Source organism: Uloborus diversus, chromosome 5, assembly GCF_026930045.1.
Source record: "Uloborus diversus isolate 005 chromosome 5, Udiv.v.3.1, whole genome shotgun sequence".
In the NCBI taxonomy this organism is placed as follows: Eukaryota; Metazoa; Arthropoda; class Arachnida; order Araneae; family Uloboridae; genus Uloborus; species Uloborus diversus.
The window spans coordinates 175,015,007-175,029,069 of record NC_072735.1 but is presented as its reverse complement, the minus strand read 5'-3'; the positions used below and the strand labels follow the sequence as shown (position 1 = coordinate 175,029,069).

General features: G+C 31.2%; 1 protein-coding gene across 1 annotated transcript in view; it reads left to right on the top strand.

The window, feature by feature from the left end:
• The window catches only part of LOC129223284 (rab proteins geranylgeranyltransferase component A 2-like), a 44,580-nt gene that overhangs the window by 15,202 nt on the left and 15,315 nt on the right, over nucleotides 1-14,063 (top strand). Inside the window, exons 5-11 of the mRNA XM_054857850.1 lie at nucleotides 269-432; nucleotides 2,556-2,743; nucleotides 4,726-4,842; nucleotides 8,327-8,447; nucleotides 8,539-8,654; nucleotides 11,126-11,232; nucleotides 12,285-12,395. Of these exons, the coding sequence (XP_054713825.1) occupies nucleotides 269-432; nucleotides 2,556-2,743; nucleotides 4,726-4,842; nucleotides 8,327-8,447; nucleotides 8,539-8,654; nucleotides 11,126-11,232; nucleotides 12,285-12,395 (924 nt within the window). The remainder of the gene's footprint in view (nucleotides 1-268; nucleotides 433-2,555; nucleotides 2,744-4,725; nucleotides 4,843-8,326; nucleotides 8,448-8,538; nucleotides 8,655-11,125; nucleotides 11,233-12,284; nucleotides 12,396-14,063) is intronic.

Below are 14,063 nucleotides of genomic sequence, written 5' to 3'. Positions count from 1 at the left end.
CATTTTTGCATGCCTGGGGAAGGGGGGGGGGGTACGCAGAGGTCTGAAGTTTGGGAACCTCTGTTCTAAGCAGTGAAATATTTTTAGGGTGTACTGTTAGTTTTTTTTTTTTTTTGCCACTTTTCAACTTTAGAGCAACAAATGTTTCGATTAAATATAAATATGTAAAATTATCATTATTATTATTTTTGTTTTGATGATTTTATTTTTTATTTGAATATGGTTATTTGAAGCAGTGTTATTATTCTAAACATTTAAAATTTTCCAGTGATTCTTCTGAACCAGCAGTTTTGCAACAAACTGAAACCTTGGATAGTCAAAATAATACTGGTATTTCCATTCAAGTTGACTCAGCTGATAATGAGGTTTCAGCTTCTGGGGATAGCCAGTCAGAACCAATTTCTTCAAACAACCCATCTGTGACCAGTACTCGTAAGTTTATTCTGGTTGACATTAATTACAAATGTATGCTGTTATTTAACTTCTTTCTCTTATGAAAATTGCTTTTTAAGTGTACTGACTGTATTATGGAATGTTTCCTTAAATAACTTTGAAGATTTCCCCTTATTTTTGTTCCTTGCCTTCTTTTATTTTTCTGATGCATTTTTAGTTGAAATATTTGGATAAAGCCACTCGCATGAATGAGGAGTATTGCCCCCCCCCCCTTTCTGTGTTGCGAGTATTCAAGGGTGCACACGCTTGGCTTGTTTTAGAGGGTAGTTTAGTCTCAAGGCTATAAATAAATTGCTACTAATTATAAACCTAAACTAAAGGCAGTAATAAATGACACAAGCAGATAAACTGAAACATTTTATTTCTTGCACGTTAATATCTATAAGTTACTTAAGTAAGAAAAAACTCTTTGAATGAGAAGAAAAAATTAGAACAATATTTGCATGTATTTTTCACTGTCTGAGACTTTTTTTAGAAAGTCTTTATTGGTTTTAATCTTGTTGCAAAAATCTTCACATGCTAATCCAATATTAAGTTTGCATGCCAATGTTACCAATAACAAAGTAACTATTTTAAACAATACTTCCCAGTTAAATATTTTTAGACATTTTTTGGTCTTTTGTAATCAAATTTATCTTTTACCAGGACCTTAAGTAAACCAGTCAGGACGCCGGAAATTTGTCTGAAAATTGAGACTGTCTCAGTCAAAGTAAAACTTCGGGCAAGTGTATATGGATCATTCTCCAGAAAATGTAACTTTTGAATTCAAATATTTTTCAATTTCGAAACTTTTTTTTTTTTTTAATTTTTACATGAAAGTGTTACTTACTAAAAGTAACTATAAACAATGGCCCAGCTAAGTTCCAATTATTTTACTCATAAATAAAGAAAAAAATGCCTTGTTTACGGAAATACAAAAAAAAGAAAATTTTAATATTTAAAAATCCAGACCAATTTAATATCAAAGCAGTAATTTTGTTAATTGTGCAAACAATTAGCTATTTTAGTGATTAGTGGGAACATATTATTAAGCTATCTTAATTAAAGTACAGCTTAATTAGTAGTTTCAAATGTATGTTAAAAAATAGTATTTAATAAATTTGAGGATATACTGGCAATTTCTAATTTTGGTAGAATGCCTATTATTGATGTATTTCCCCTCCATCATTTATTTTCACCTCAGAAATAATGACATTAATAAGGTCCGTCATGGAGGTTAGATTCACGGAAGTGAGAAATTTTCAATTAATATAGCCTAATAGATATATTTTACAGGGAAAAATTGTTTTTCTTCATTGCTACTGCACATGTCTGCACATATTAAGCATATGAAAACATGTTCACTTCTTTTTTTACATTAATTTACATCCCTGGAATTCAAGTTCACGGAGGTGAGAAGTCAGAATAACCGCACTAAGTTTTTAAAGTAAAATCTACCTTCTTATGTTTCGGCAAAAATCTCACAACTTCTTTATGTCTGCTAAATAAACAAGGAGGCACCCTTATATCATGGTAAATAAAATTTGATGTCATTACTGCCATGTATTAATGAGGAATAGCATTTTGTGTTTAGGTACTGGAGGTGAGAATTTACTGTATGACATGACTCCTTGTCTTACTAAAACAAACTGAAACACAATATTAAAAAGTTAAATATACGTAAACAATTAGTATTTGAGACACTTGTGAAAGGAATAATAAATAAATAAGTATATACTTTTAATTAAACAAGTTATTAAGCAACAAAAACAGTCAGACAAGGTGTGTGTCATGCCACAGAAGTGAGATTTCACATGTGAACCAAAAATATACTAAAATAAAAATTATTATTAAAAAATTGTTGGCAGGTATAAATAGATATATTTTTGATGAAATTAAAAATCATTGTTAAATGAATTGTTCCTTAAAGCTTTTACTGTAAAAGGCGTGTGATAGTAAAGTTACTTTTTGAAGAATGACCCATATGTAACCCATTAGTACTAATTCTGTTACATTTTACATTACTCCTCTTGCTTTGTGAACACAATTCAGACTTATCCTGTATATTTGCATAAGTAACATTATTTAAAGAAATCAGTTTTTGTTATTTAATGTTTCTTTAGCATCAAGTTCTGAAGAGATGGATTTAAGTCCCTCTGAAAACAACAATGAGAGTGATCTGCCTTCCAACAATGTTGCTTTGGAAAACAATGCAACGAGTCAAGACCAGAGCATTGCGGTGCAGCAAGAATGGACTTTGAGTAACTTCTTGGAAAATAGGAGAAAGTTCAACATCGACTTGGCACCTAAAGTAAATTAAATATGTTTCCTTTATTTTGCTTTTTTTTTAAATCTACAACATGCCTGCATACCTTTTAATAGTTTTGTAGTCTGTGTATTTAAAATTGGCATGTCAAGGCCTTGATTACTTTCCCACTCCCCACCTTCCCCTCATTCTGGTTGTAATGGCCCCTATGAACTATTTCCCCACATTGCTTCTGCAACACATAAAATCATTGTTTGCTCCATTTTAGTCTTCTAGTTATAATATTAATAATAGTAAGATTTCAATCAAATTTATTTAGATTCATTGGCAAAAATGCATTTTGAAATTTAAAAAAATGTTAAAAGACATAACAAATTATGAAATGTGTAAATGTTTTTTAAAATGTTTGAGAAAAAAAAGTTTTCAAATTGGTATGAGAACCATATTGTAATAATTACAAAAAGCAGTTGTTATCTTTAATTTTGAAAAAAATAAATAAATAAATAAAATAAATTAAAAAAAGTAAAACATGTGAATTTTGAAATTTCAAGTGCTATCACATGCTGTATATCAAGTGCTGTACCTTTATTTCAATGAGGCTCCTCAGCTGTAATGCATAAAAAGTGGCGCTATTATCTCTCTTATTGTTTCCATGGTGAGAAAGCAGAAAAGGTGTCCTTGACATGCCTATTTTAAAGTAACATACTATTGGGTATTTCATACGTTTTAGAATAATGAACCAATGGGGTTTGACTGTTACTTGTTTTAAAATCAACCAATTTATTTAGTTGTTGCATCTTTAAAAAAAGTTTTTCTGCACGTAATCTTTTCCAATAATAAAAAATTAATGCATGGAAATGAAGTAACAATTTGAAGAAAAAAAAAGAAAAGGCTTAAAACATTGAGCATACAAAGAAGTTGTGCGCAGTTAGTGGAGTTTATTAAAATTCTTTATGTCTTTGTTAATAAAACTTAAAGATTTTTCGAGATTTCTAAAGTTATCATGTGTGCCATGATGATTAAAAAATAAATAAATAAATAAACACTTTCTACAAACGACATATAAACACAATTAGTTTTAGCATTATGGTCCCCTTATATTCTGCCATGGAAAAGTGAAGCAGTAACTGCGAAACTCTCTCTCTTTGTTTTTTCTTTTTCTTTTTTTTCTTGCATTTTTCTTACCTATTGTACTTTAGCTTTATTGTACAAGCTTGTTTATTTGGGCTCAGCTGAAAATAAAGCTTGAAAAAAATGTCAAACTCCAACATTTCCGTATTGTTTGTATGGAATCCAAAAAAAAAAAACTTGTTTCTTCAAATATCTCATAACCTCATTTGTGCATTTGCTACCTTTTCCTTTCCCATGGTAGTATTGTTCTCAAAGTGAAAGGATATGAAAATTTAGATTTATATTGTTACAAATTCTGTAAATAGTAATTATTGTAGTAACGTAACCTGTAAATAGTTTCCCGTAATGCATATACAACCCCTTTTCATTTGGCTAAAGTATACGACCCCCCTATTTCTTTTTTGTTCATTGATAAAATTTGATAACGGTCTACTATTTTCCAGAAGCGTTTGGGAATATTTGAGAAATCTCTTTTCGATGTGTATATAAGCCGTTACGCTGGATAAAAAGGGAGTTTCGATTGAGAATTCGAACTGAGAGCGGATTAGCTCTGTTTATTGCAAGGCATTTCGCTGTGTTGTTTTCGTATTTGGAAGTAAATACATGTGTAAACGTTGAGTTTACGGTGTTGTGTGATAATTGCTTAATTGCTGATGAATAATTTAGCAGTTGTTAACGATTTCTCCTGTACATAGTGTAAATAAAGCTCCTGTGTTTTTATCAAGAACTGTGTCTTCATTTCAAGAAAGTGGAAGTCGCGTCGGATCCGTTACAATATTTTTTTTCAAATCCTTTAGTAATAATTTCAAATCATTGATTTAATTATATGAAATTTCTAACAATGTTTATTGTAAACAGAAAACTAATTTTTATAATTTTTTACTTTTTATTTTTAGATAATGTTTTCAAGAGGCTCCCTGGTTGATTTGCTGATATCTTCAAACATTGCCCGGTATGCTGAGTTCCAGTGTGTAAATAAAGTTCTCACCTACATCAATGGTCATATCGAACAGGTAACAGTTTGATTGAATTACGTTATCTTTTAATGCAGTGATTTTCAACCTGCTGACCCCTGTATGGATTTCAATGGATTTGACACCGTAATCTAGAATTTTAAATTACGAAATAATTTAGTTTTTTTATTTTTTTTCACATTTGCTTGCATAGCCGCTAGTGTATCAAATTGAATGTTTTATGGTCATTTGTAAATGGAATATTTTTCAAAAAACTCTGAAAAAGTGGTGCTTGAATCAATTATATGGAAGCATAAAACTTTAAACAGTCATATCTCATTTCCAGCTCAGCTACAGATACAACTTTATTGCTTAGCCCAGCAAAATACAGGACAGCTCAGTTACAGCATCCAGAGACTGCATTTCTGTTCTTATTTTGGGCGCATCAGTCTGAAATAGAAATAATTAAGATCTGAGCAAAGAACATCATATAAGTGCTGAGTGTATCTTCACATTGGTAACAAAGTTTGCAGACCTCACATTGGTGTTCTAAACTATTTTTTGCTACAATGTGAAGAAATACTCCATTCTACATGAGGTTATTTATCTGCAGCTTGGTTATGGCTATTCCAGACTGATTTTCCCAAAATAAGGTCTAGAGACTGGTAATATCTCCAGTCTCTGTTGATACAACTGAACTGTTTGGTATTGTTTACAAAGTTGTATATACTTTTTGTCACATTACTTACGCATGACGGAAAACTGTCAATAGCTTGACAAGTTCAAAATAGTCATTAGAGTAAGTTTCTACAGAGCATATAACTTTGACTTGAATTATTATTTGTGATTAACCAATATTTTGGTTGATTAGTAATCAAATAACTGATGCTCTATTCTGCCGTGCAAAGCTCAAAAGTTGTGTCTGGAATTTTTATCAACGCTTACCATGTGGTTCTTTATCACATATTTTACCTAAATAGAATGTTTCATTGACATTTGTCAACGGGAAGTTTTTTTTTTTTTTAATTTCGGAAAAAGTTGCGTCTGAATCAAATACATAGAGACGAAAAACTCTAAATCACAATTTCTCATGGGCGGATTTATGGGGGGGGGGGGGGCGAAAGGGGCAATGCCCCTCCAGTTTTGGGAGGACTTTATACATAGTAACAATAAACCTTCCAAAATCTTTTTTAAAAAAATCATAATTTTTTTTCTTTTTTGAATAGTTCAGAAGCGAAAATGATGACTGAAAGCTATTAGGGCAAGTATATAAGTAAAAATATCGACTGAACGAACTATGTATTCAGCTGCAACGCTTAAATCAAGGATTATTTCAACAAATTAGAAACTGAAACAAAGATTTTAAAAAAGCGGATTTGCCTATAAACTAAACAAACTATATAGCTTAGGGCACCCACTTTGTTGAAGGCCCCCAACTCCAGAAAATTTCATGATTTATACCTTACCAAAAAAAGGGAGAAAGACTTGAAAAAATAAATTTAATTTTATAGTGCTTGAAAAATTTAGAAAAGTACGGATACAAACCATAAATTTAAACATTTATAACAAATGGGAAGGAATCGACAGTAAAGAAACAAATGCCGAATTATGTTAAATTCAGTTCCTTGCCTCATCCTGCATCAAAAATGGGAAAATCATGGTTATCAAGCTTTTGTAACATATTACTTACTTGAGATAAATTTTTATGACTCACGTGTTTCACATCTTGCTGTTTATTTAATCCCAAATGCAGTGCAGTATTTTGGAAATTCTTTTGTATTGCTTGCTTCTATCTTACTTTTACTACATATTGTTAATCTGTTCAGCATGGGGAAAAAAACACCACCTCTATACCTTTCCGTTTTCTGCACTGCTTGTAATTAAATAATTTCAATCGTTCTCGAGTCCTTGAAATGGATTAGATGGGTCTTTGAAATTCCTAAGCAAAAGATGTTTTAATTTAATTTCTTATCAAGTGTATAAATTATAAATTGTCCAAATGGGCAGCATGGTACTCTCCTATTATCTATTCAAAATCTGTGCACCATTTTTTAAAAGCATTTTTTACTATTGATCATTTTGTATTTAATTCATTGTTGTATTTGTGGGTGGGTTAAAGGTGTGACCAAAAACTAATTGAATTCAACTGACAGCCCGATGCAAGCAAATAACATAGCATATATAATCTTATCTTCTCCCTCACTTTTTCTCTATGAGCACTGCTGCCACTGATTTGTCCACCCGAAAACCATTTTTATTGTGTGTTATAATAATTGGCAAAAGAGTAATTTGCTATTTTTTCCAGAGATCTTTATGATTCGAATTACTCCTTATAAGGCTTCAAAATGCAGAATTTTATATCTATTTTACAAAAATTCCTACGGCAGAGAAACTCCCGGACCCCCTAAAATTGGGTATATTCTATTTGGTATATCTAATTGGGTATATTCCCTCCTTAAAAAGGACAACATTTCCCTTCATGTACCATATGTATAAAACATAGCGGGGGGGTAGGGGGCACCTTGATCTTTTTTGCCACCAACAGAAAAGTTGTCCGAATCTACAAAGGTACCAAAAAGCTGAAACAGCTTAGGGCCACATTAAGTCTATATAAATCCAGTCTTGATTACAACTAATATTGCTCAAAAAAAAAAAAAAAAATCTGCCCCCTCCCCCCCCTTCCCCAGGAACTCAGTCCTAAATCCACCTATGCAATTTCTCAGTTTGAACTCAGGTGCATTTTGCCCTTAGCACGGCAGTATATCAGTGGTGCCCAATTTTTTTCTCTCCAAGGGTTACACCTCATATTAAAATGATTCTTGCAGACCAGAACAAATACATTTGATGCTCTATTTAATGACTTCCAAGGAACCACAAAAAAATTGTTCTTAAGTAGATTGCATCCTTAAATAGAATGCTTCTAAAACTACAGTGGAATATCTGGACCCTAAAAAATCACCTTGAAATATAGAAAGTCATAAATAGAGGGTTGTTAAACAGAGAACCAACAGTATGTAGTTTTAAAATATTTATAAACTTCCCAAATGACATTGGAAAATACAGAAACAGGAAACAAGATTAAAAACTAGTAGTTATTTTTATCGTTCTTGATGATTCTTTTATTTGTTGAATTTTTTTCAGAAACCAATTTCTGAATAAATTAATAACAACAATGTTTAGTTCCACAAAACTTACAGATTACAGCCTACATGTGTTTGGCTTTAGATGGAACGCCTTTTCCAATGTAAATGAAATGAGACTTATGAATGAAAAGAGGTCTGACAAAAACTTTTGTCTTCTATCAGTAACATTGTCATCAATCATGCTTTTCGATTTGCAGAATTTAAACGAAACTGGGCCACCCAGGTCCATTTCGTGATCTGTTTAGGTTGGGCACCATTGCTCTATATTTTAAAGGAAAATGTAGCAGTTTATTTATGTTGCATTCATTAAAAATGTTTTAAACAGTTTCTAAATTAAATTATTTTTCTTAGTATTATTCTTATCAACGTGATTTCTGACCCGTTAACTGTTTTTATTTTAGGTTCCTTGTTCTAGAGCTGATGTATTTAGTAAAAAAACTGTTAGCGTTGTTGAAAAAAGAATGCTCATGAAGTTTTTAACATTTTGTTTGAAATTTGAAGAACAAATTGATGAATATCAAGGTACATTCTCGCTAAATGAAACTTCTGTGTAACATTTCAAGTACTTGCGTGTGTGTGTATGTAATTGAGATTTATTTTGCTCAAATTCCAGGATTTGAAGATCTCTTGTTTTCTGATTTTCTCAAATCAAAGAAGCTAACATCTAATGTGGAGCACTACATTATGCATGCTATTGCAATGGTGAATGAAAAAAGTAATACATTGCAGGTCAGGCGTTTTTCAATAGTTTAATTTATAATACATCTTTTTTGCTCACAAAAAACATCTATAATTTTTAAGGATAAATCGTAAAGTGAAGGAATTATTATATTTTGATCCGTTGATTCTATCTTAAGTAAAAGCCCTTTCCCTCAAAGTTCGCAACTTGGCCATTTTTTGCAGAGTTGGAGCCTAACTGATTTTTGTGCGAAAGAGTGGAAGTCAAATGCTTCAAAATTCCAGAAAATGTTATAATCATTTTCTCTGACTCCGCAGCCCTGGTTACAACACCAGCTGAAAATGTTGCTGCTATTAGTAGGCTTGCCAGATTTCTGACATGTTCGACCGGGACACCCAAATATCCTCCTTCCCCATGCCGCAAGTATTCAAAACGGAACCATGGATGATAGTGGACTCAAGTAAATATTTTGATCACAGTGAAATTTTCAGAAACTCTGCGAAACTCAACCCCCCCCCCCCCTCCTGCCTCATTAAAAATGAGACATATGCAAACAAAAATTATTGAAAAGAAACATTTTTTTTTAAGGCATTTTTTCGAAATTTCGGATTACAAACGCCCCTGAAGGGAACACACCCCTGGCTGGTTTTTAGCATGGTTTAGAGGGGTTAGAAGAAAAAGAAATTATGAGCCTAAACCAGGGGTAAAAATAAATGACACTAGCAGATGAATTTAAACTGCTTATTTCTTTCAAGTTAATATTTATTAGTTACTTCAGTTTAAAGAAATACATTGAATGTGGAATAAAAACTTGAATGATATTTAAATGTATTTTTTACTGGCTAGGACTTTGTTTAGAAAGTATCTTTTGGTTTAATGTTGTAGAAATTTTCACAAGCAAATTCGATTTTGATTTTACAAAGTCTATTTCAAATGACAAAGTAATTATCCAAAATAACCCTTTACAGTTAATTATTTTTAGACTTTTTGGGTCATCTAATCAAATTTGTCTTTTTCCGGGACCTGAAGTAAACCGGACGGGACACCGGGACTTTGCCTAAAAACCGGGACTGTCCTGGTCAAACTGGGATGTCTGGCAAGCCTAGCTATTAGAATGCAGTGGCAGATTTACCATGGCGTGCATGTTGCAATTGCAAAGATCCCCGAAGTTGATACAAAAAAACACATGATAAATGTTTTCTATGATTGGTAGACAAAGGGCCTTAAAGATGCGATGCTAGGGGCCCCCGATCCTGTAAATATGCTACTACTAGAATGTTGAATATTTCAATTCCATGCTTCTAACTATTTAGCAGAAAGCACAAGGATTGTCAGATGCAGAAGTGGTTTTAATATTTTCCTCAGACCAAAAGATGGCATTGCACATAAAGTTTTTAAAAAAATTATTATAAAGTTATAATAAAAGAATCTCTTTCAATTAAAAGGGCCCTTTTAATAGAAATTTTGTAATAAAAAAGTTGCTTTTTATACTTTATTTGTATATTTTATGCATACAAAACCCCAATATATATATATATATATATATATATATATATATATATATATATATATATATATATATATATATATATATATATATATATTTTTTTTTTTTTTTGATAGTGTTTTTTTTTTTTTTTTATGAATGAGTAGCTTTTTAATGCTTAGTTTTACTCTGCTAAAACATGCAAATTTATGTTAAAATCAGATTCTAATGTGCAAATGGAACAAGGGAGTTTTGTTTCAAGACCATGCTTGTGCAAATCTTTACCTTCTGAAAAAAAGTTTACTTTTGTGATGAAATTTTGTTAAAACTTCAAAGGGGCAACGAGAGCACGTGAAACATTAGCTTAATAAGGTTAGAACTGAGCACCCTCCTAAAAAGATGCTACTAGGTCTGAATTTCCTGTACTGAAAATAAAGCCAGAGCCACCTGGGTGAAAGAAAAAAAAATTAAATGCTTCATAAAACTATTTTTATCTTTTTGGCAACTAACTACAAGATATGAAGAATCATACCAAGTTTTCCGGAGTTGCATTTCTTGGCATCCTGGCAATAAAAGGATGTTCAGTAAATTACCGCCCATTAGCCAGGGCTGAAGCAGAATTACGTGTTTTGCACGTAATAAAAGGATGGTTAGTTGTCCATTTCCTTACTGAGATTTCATTCTATGCATATCACTCAGATTTCATAAGTTTTCTTATGAGTAACTGCTTGTACACAAGTTAATCTATAATTAAAACCATTCTTTTATATTACAAAACTGTTAAAATGATGGATAGGAACTTCATTGCAATTTATCCACCGAGATTTAATTCGCATTGTGGTTTGTTCATAGCTGGACCATTTGCACTAAATCTTTCAAATTGCTATACTACAAAATCCAATTGCTAAATTTGATACTTTAAACTCTACCAATAGGCTTAAAGGTATTCTTAAAAAAATATTTTGCAATCCAATTTATGATGAGTTCTCTTTCATGACCTTATTTTTGCTTTGAATTTGCTTAATTTGTTTTTAGGGTTTGAAAGCCACTCAAAAATTCCTCCAATCACTTGGAAGGTACGGAAAAAGCCCATTTCTCTGCACATGCTATGGAAGTGCTGAGCTGCCTCAATGCTTCTGCAGGTCAATAAACCTAAATTACTTTATTGTTTTTTTCTTTTATATTTTCCCATTAAATTTTAAACTGAAGCACAAAAATATGTCATGTTATGTATAATTTTAATATGTATTAGTTTAATATGTTTGTGTCTCTGCCTTCAAATATTAAACATGAATTTCTGAAGTAACATGACGTTCAAATACTTGTCATTCAAACTTTATGCTTTAAATTCGCCAATACATTCTTCAATGAGCACAAATTTCCAGTTGAAAGTTAGTCTAAACCAAATAAATTTTCACAAAAGTAAATTGAATAAATTTAATAGCTGAGCAAATGAAATTGTAAAATTGATTTATCTAGAGAAAATTTAAAAGATGTATTCTGGGACAAATTTACAGGTCTTGGGGACCTGGGCAGTTTTTAGATGACAGCAAATTGTAAACTTTCTTATTAATAATATTTAATTGATAGAGTTGCTGATAGTCATGATGAAATCTGAGTAGGAAACAAAGAATTTGTATTGGATACCTAACAAAGCATTAATAGTGTTGCAAATTATCAATAGTTAGGTTTTTTTTACTTCAAAAAGCACTACTTATAAAGATTATTTGAGGAAAAAATAAAATTTTATAAAATAAAAGCAACTGACATTATATGGATTGCAAAGTTTAAAATACTTGCATAAATTAACTTGAAAGTCAACTTGAGTAATCAAAATCAAAAACTCATTAAACTTAACTTTAAAATGTCAAAAAAAAAAAAAAAAAAAGAAAAAGAAAAAAGAAAAAAATCATTACATTACATTTCATAATTTTGATCAAGCTAGTTTTTAAGAAAAGTGCAAAACATTTTCTGTTACATAGCTTCAAGCTGGAGGTCCTGTGCATGTACCCAAATGCTCTCTCATAAATCACTTCCTGGATTTCTATTATTCAGAAAAAATTTCTAATTGATCAACAATTTTTATTTGTTAAATTTTGAATGCAATCGTATTTCTTCTTTTATCAGTTTGCCTATCATTTGGGTTTTTATTCAAAGAGATATGAGTGGTGCAAATAATTGTGTTTTCTCGTAGGTTATGTGCTGTGTATGAAGGCATGTATTATCTCAAAAGAGCTGTTGATGGAATAATAATGAATGAACGATGCACAGGTATAATATCGATGAATCAAAGAATTAATTGCCAGTAAGTGGTTAGACATTATAAGTAATATATTGTTTTAAATTCTGTAATTTGTATTTAGAAAATTCTGGTGAGGTACTTTGAAATTGGTAAGGTTTTAACCAATGTAAAAGTAGATTAATTTTTCAGGATATTTTCATAAGTACCATGGTGTTAAGTTTTGTATATGGTTTTTATAAACACCAATATGTTAATCAATTTAAAGTCTTTTTTAACCGTTTACCCGCCAATGTTCCAAAAATGGAACATCATATTTAAGTGAAAATTTTCCCAAGAAATAACGTTAAAATAAACAAGTTTTTTTTAACACAGTTTAGTCTTATTTCAAAGTATTTTTTGATTTCCTGCTTGATTGTTTATATGTTTTCAATTATTTATTGCGATTTTTCAAAGATGAGTGTTTTTTTAGCTTTTTGCAACTTTTTCTTATAAAATGTACCAAAAATTGGTTTTTTCAGAAAATGTGATGATATTTATTATAGTTGTGAAAAATACTTCAATGTATGATTTTAAAATGCTTGTAGAAATGTACAATGATATTTCCGAAAGGTGTACCCCTTCAAAATAGCATGTTCCAATTTTGGAACATTGGCGCTTTTAGGGAGTCAAATTTCCAAGAAGTAAATCGTTCGATTTCCAAGGGGAAATTTCATTTTTCGTAATATATGTTTCTTTTTTTTTCTCATTTTGAATGTACTCTGATGTAGATGTTGGCAAAACCAAGTAAGTTTATATTTTGAAAGGATATAACGTTTCGTTTCGTTAGCAAAGAAAATAATAACAGTCTTCTGTTTGACGGACTATATGGCTCCGAATCCACACCTGCTAGGACAGCTGCATTGTCACGTAATAATAAAAAATAATATTAGTGAGAGTTTTATTCTTCATATTTTAAATGCAGTTCAATAATTCGCTAGCTTTGTTTTCGGGCGAAACGAAATTCTGTTTGACGTATACCAACTGTTCATAAATGTTAAAAAATGTCTACAAGATTTCTTGCTGTAGAACAAGCTGTGGCTTATTTAGAGACATTGTCAGATTCGGATTTGTCAGATGTAGATATATGCCAATTACCCCCTGATGAACTAGGCAATATCACTGAGGAAGAATAGATGTTGACAGAGATGAAATCCTACAATTGTTTGGTTTGTTGCTATTGAGTGGGTACCATTCTGTTCCTTCTGAAGATATGTATTGGAGCAGTGCAGAAGATACATCTGTGCCAATTGTACTAAGAGTTATGCCTCAAAATTGTTTTCGAAAAATAAAAAACAACTTTCATTTGATGGACAACCATGAATTAAAACAAAATGACAAACTAAGAAAAGTTTTCCTTATTTACGAAGAATTGTGTAAAAACCCTCAACAATTTGGTGTATTTCATGAAAAATTAAGCATAGATGAATCTATGGTTCCCTACTACGATCGGCATTCATGTAAAATGTTTATTAGATGAAAACCAACAAGATTCGGCTTCAAAATTTGGATGCTGTGCTCTTCAAGTGGATACCCATATTCCATGGAGATTTATTCAGGCAAAAAAGAAGGATCCCCTGATGTGCAATTAGGATCCAGAGTTGTAAATGATCTATTATCAGTTTTGACTGACACGTCTAAGCATGAAGTATACTTTGATAACTTTTTTACATCATATGACTTAATTTCTCAGCT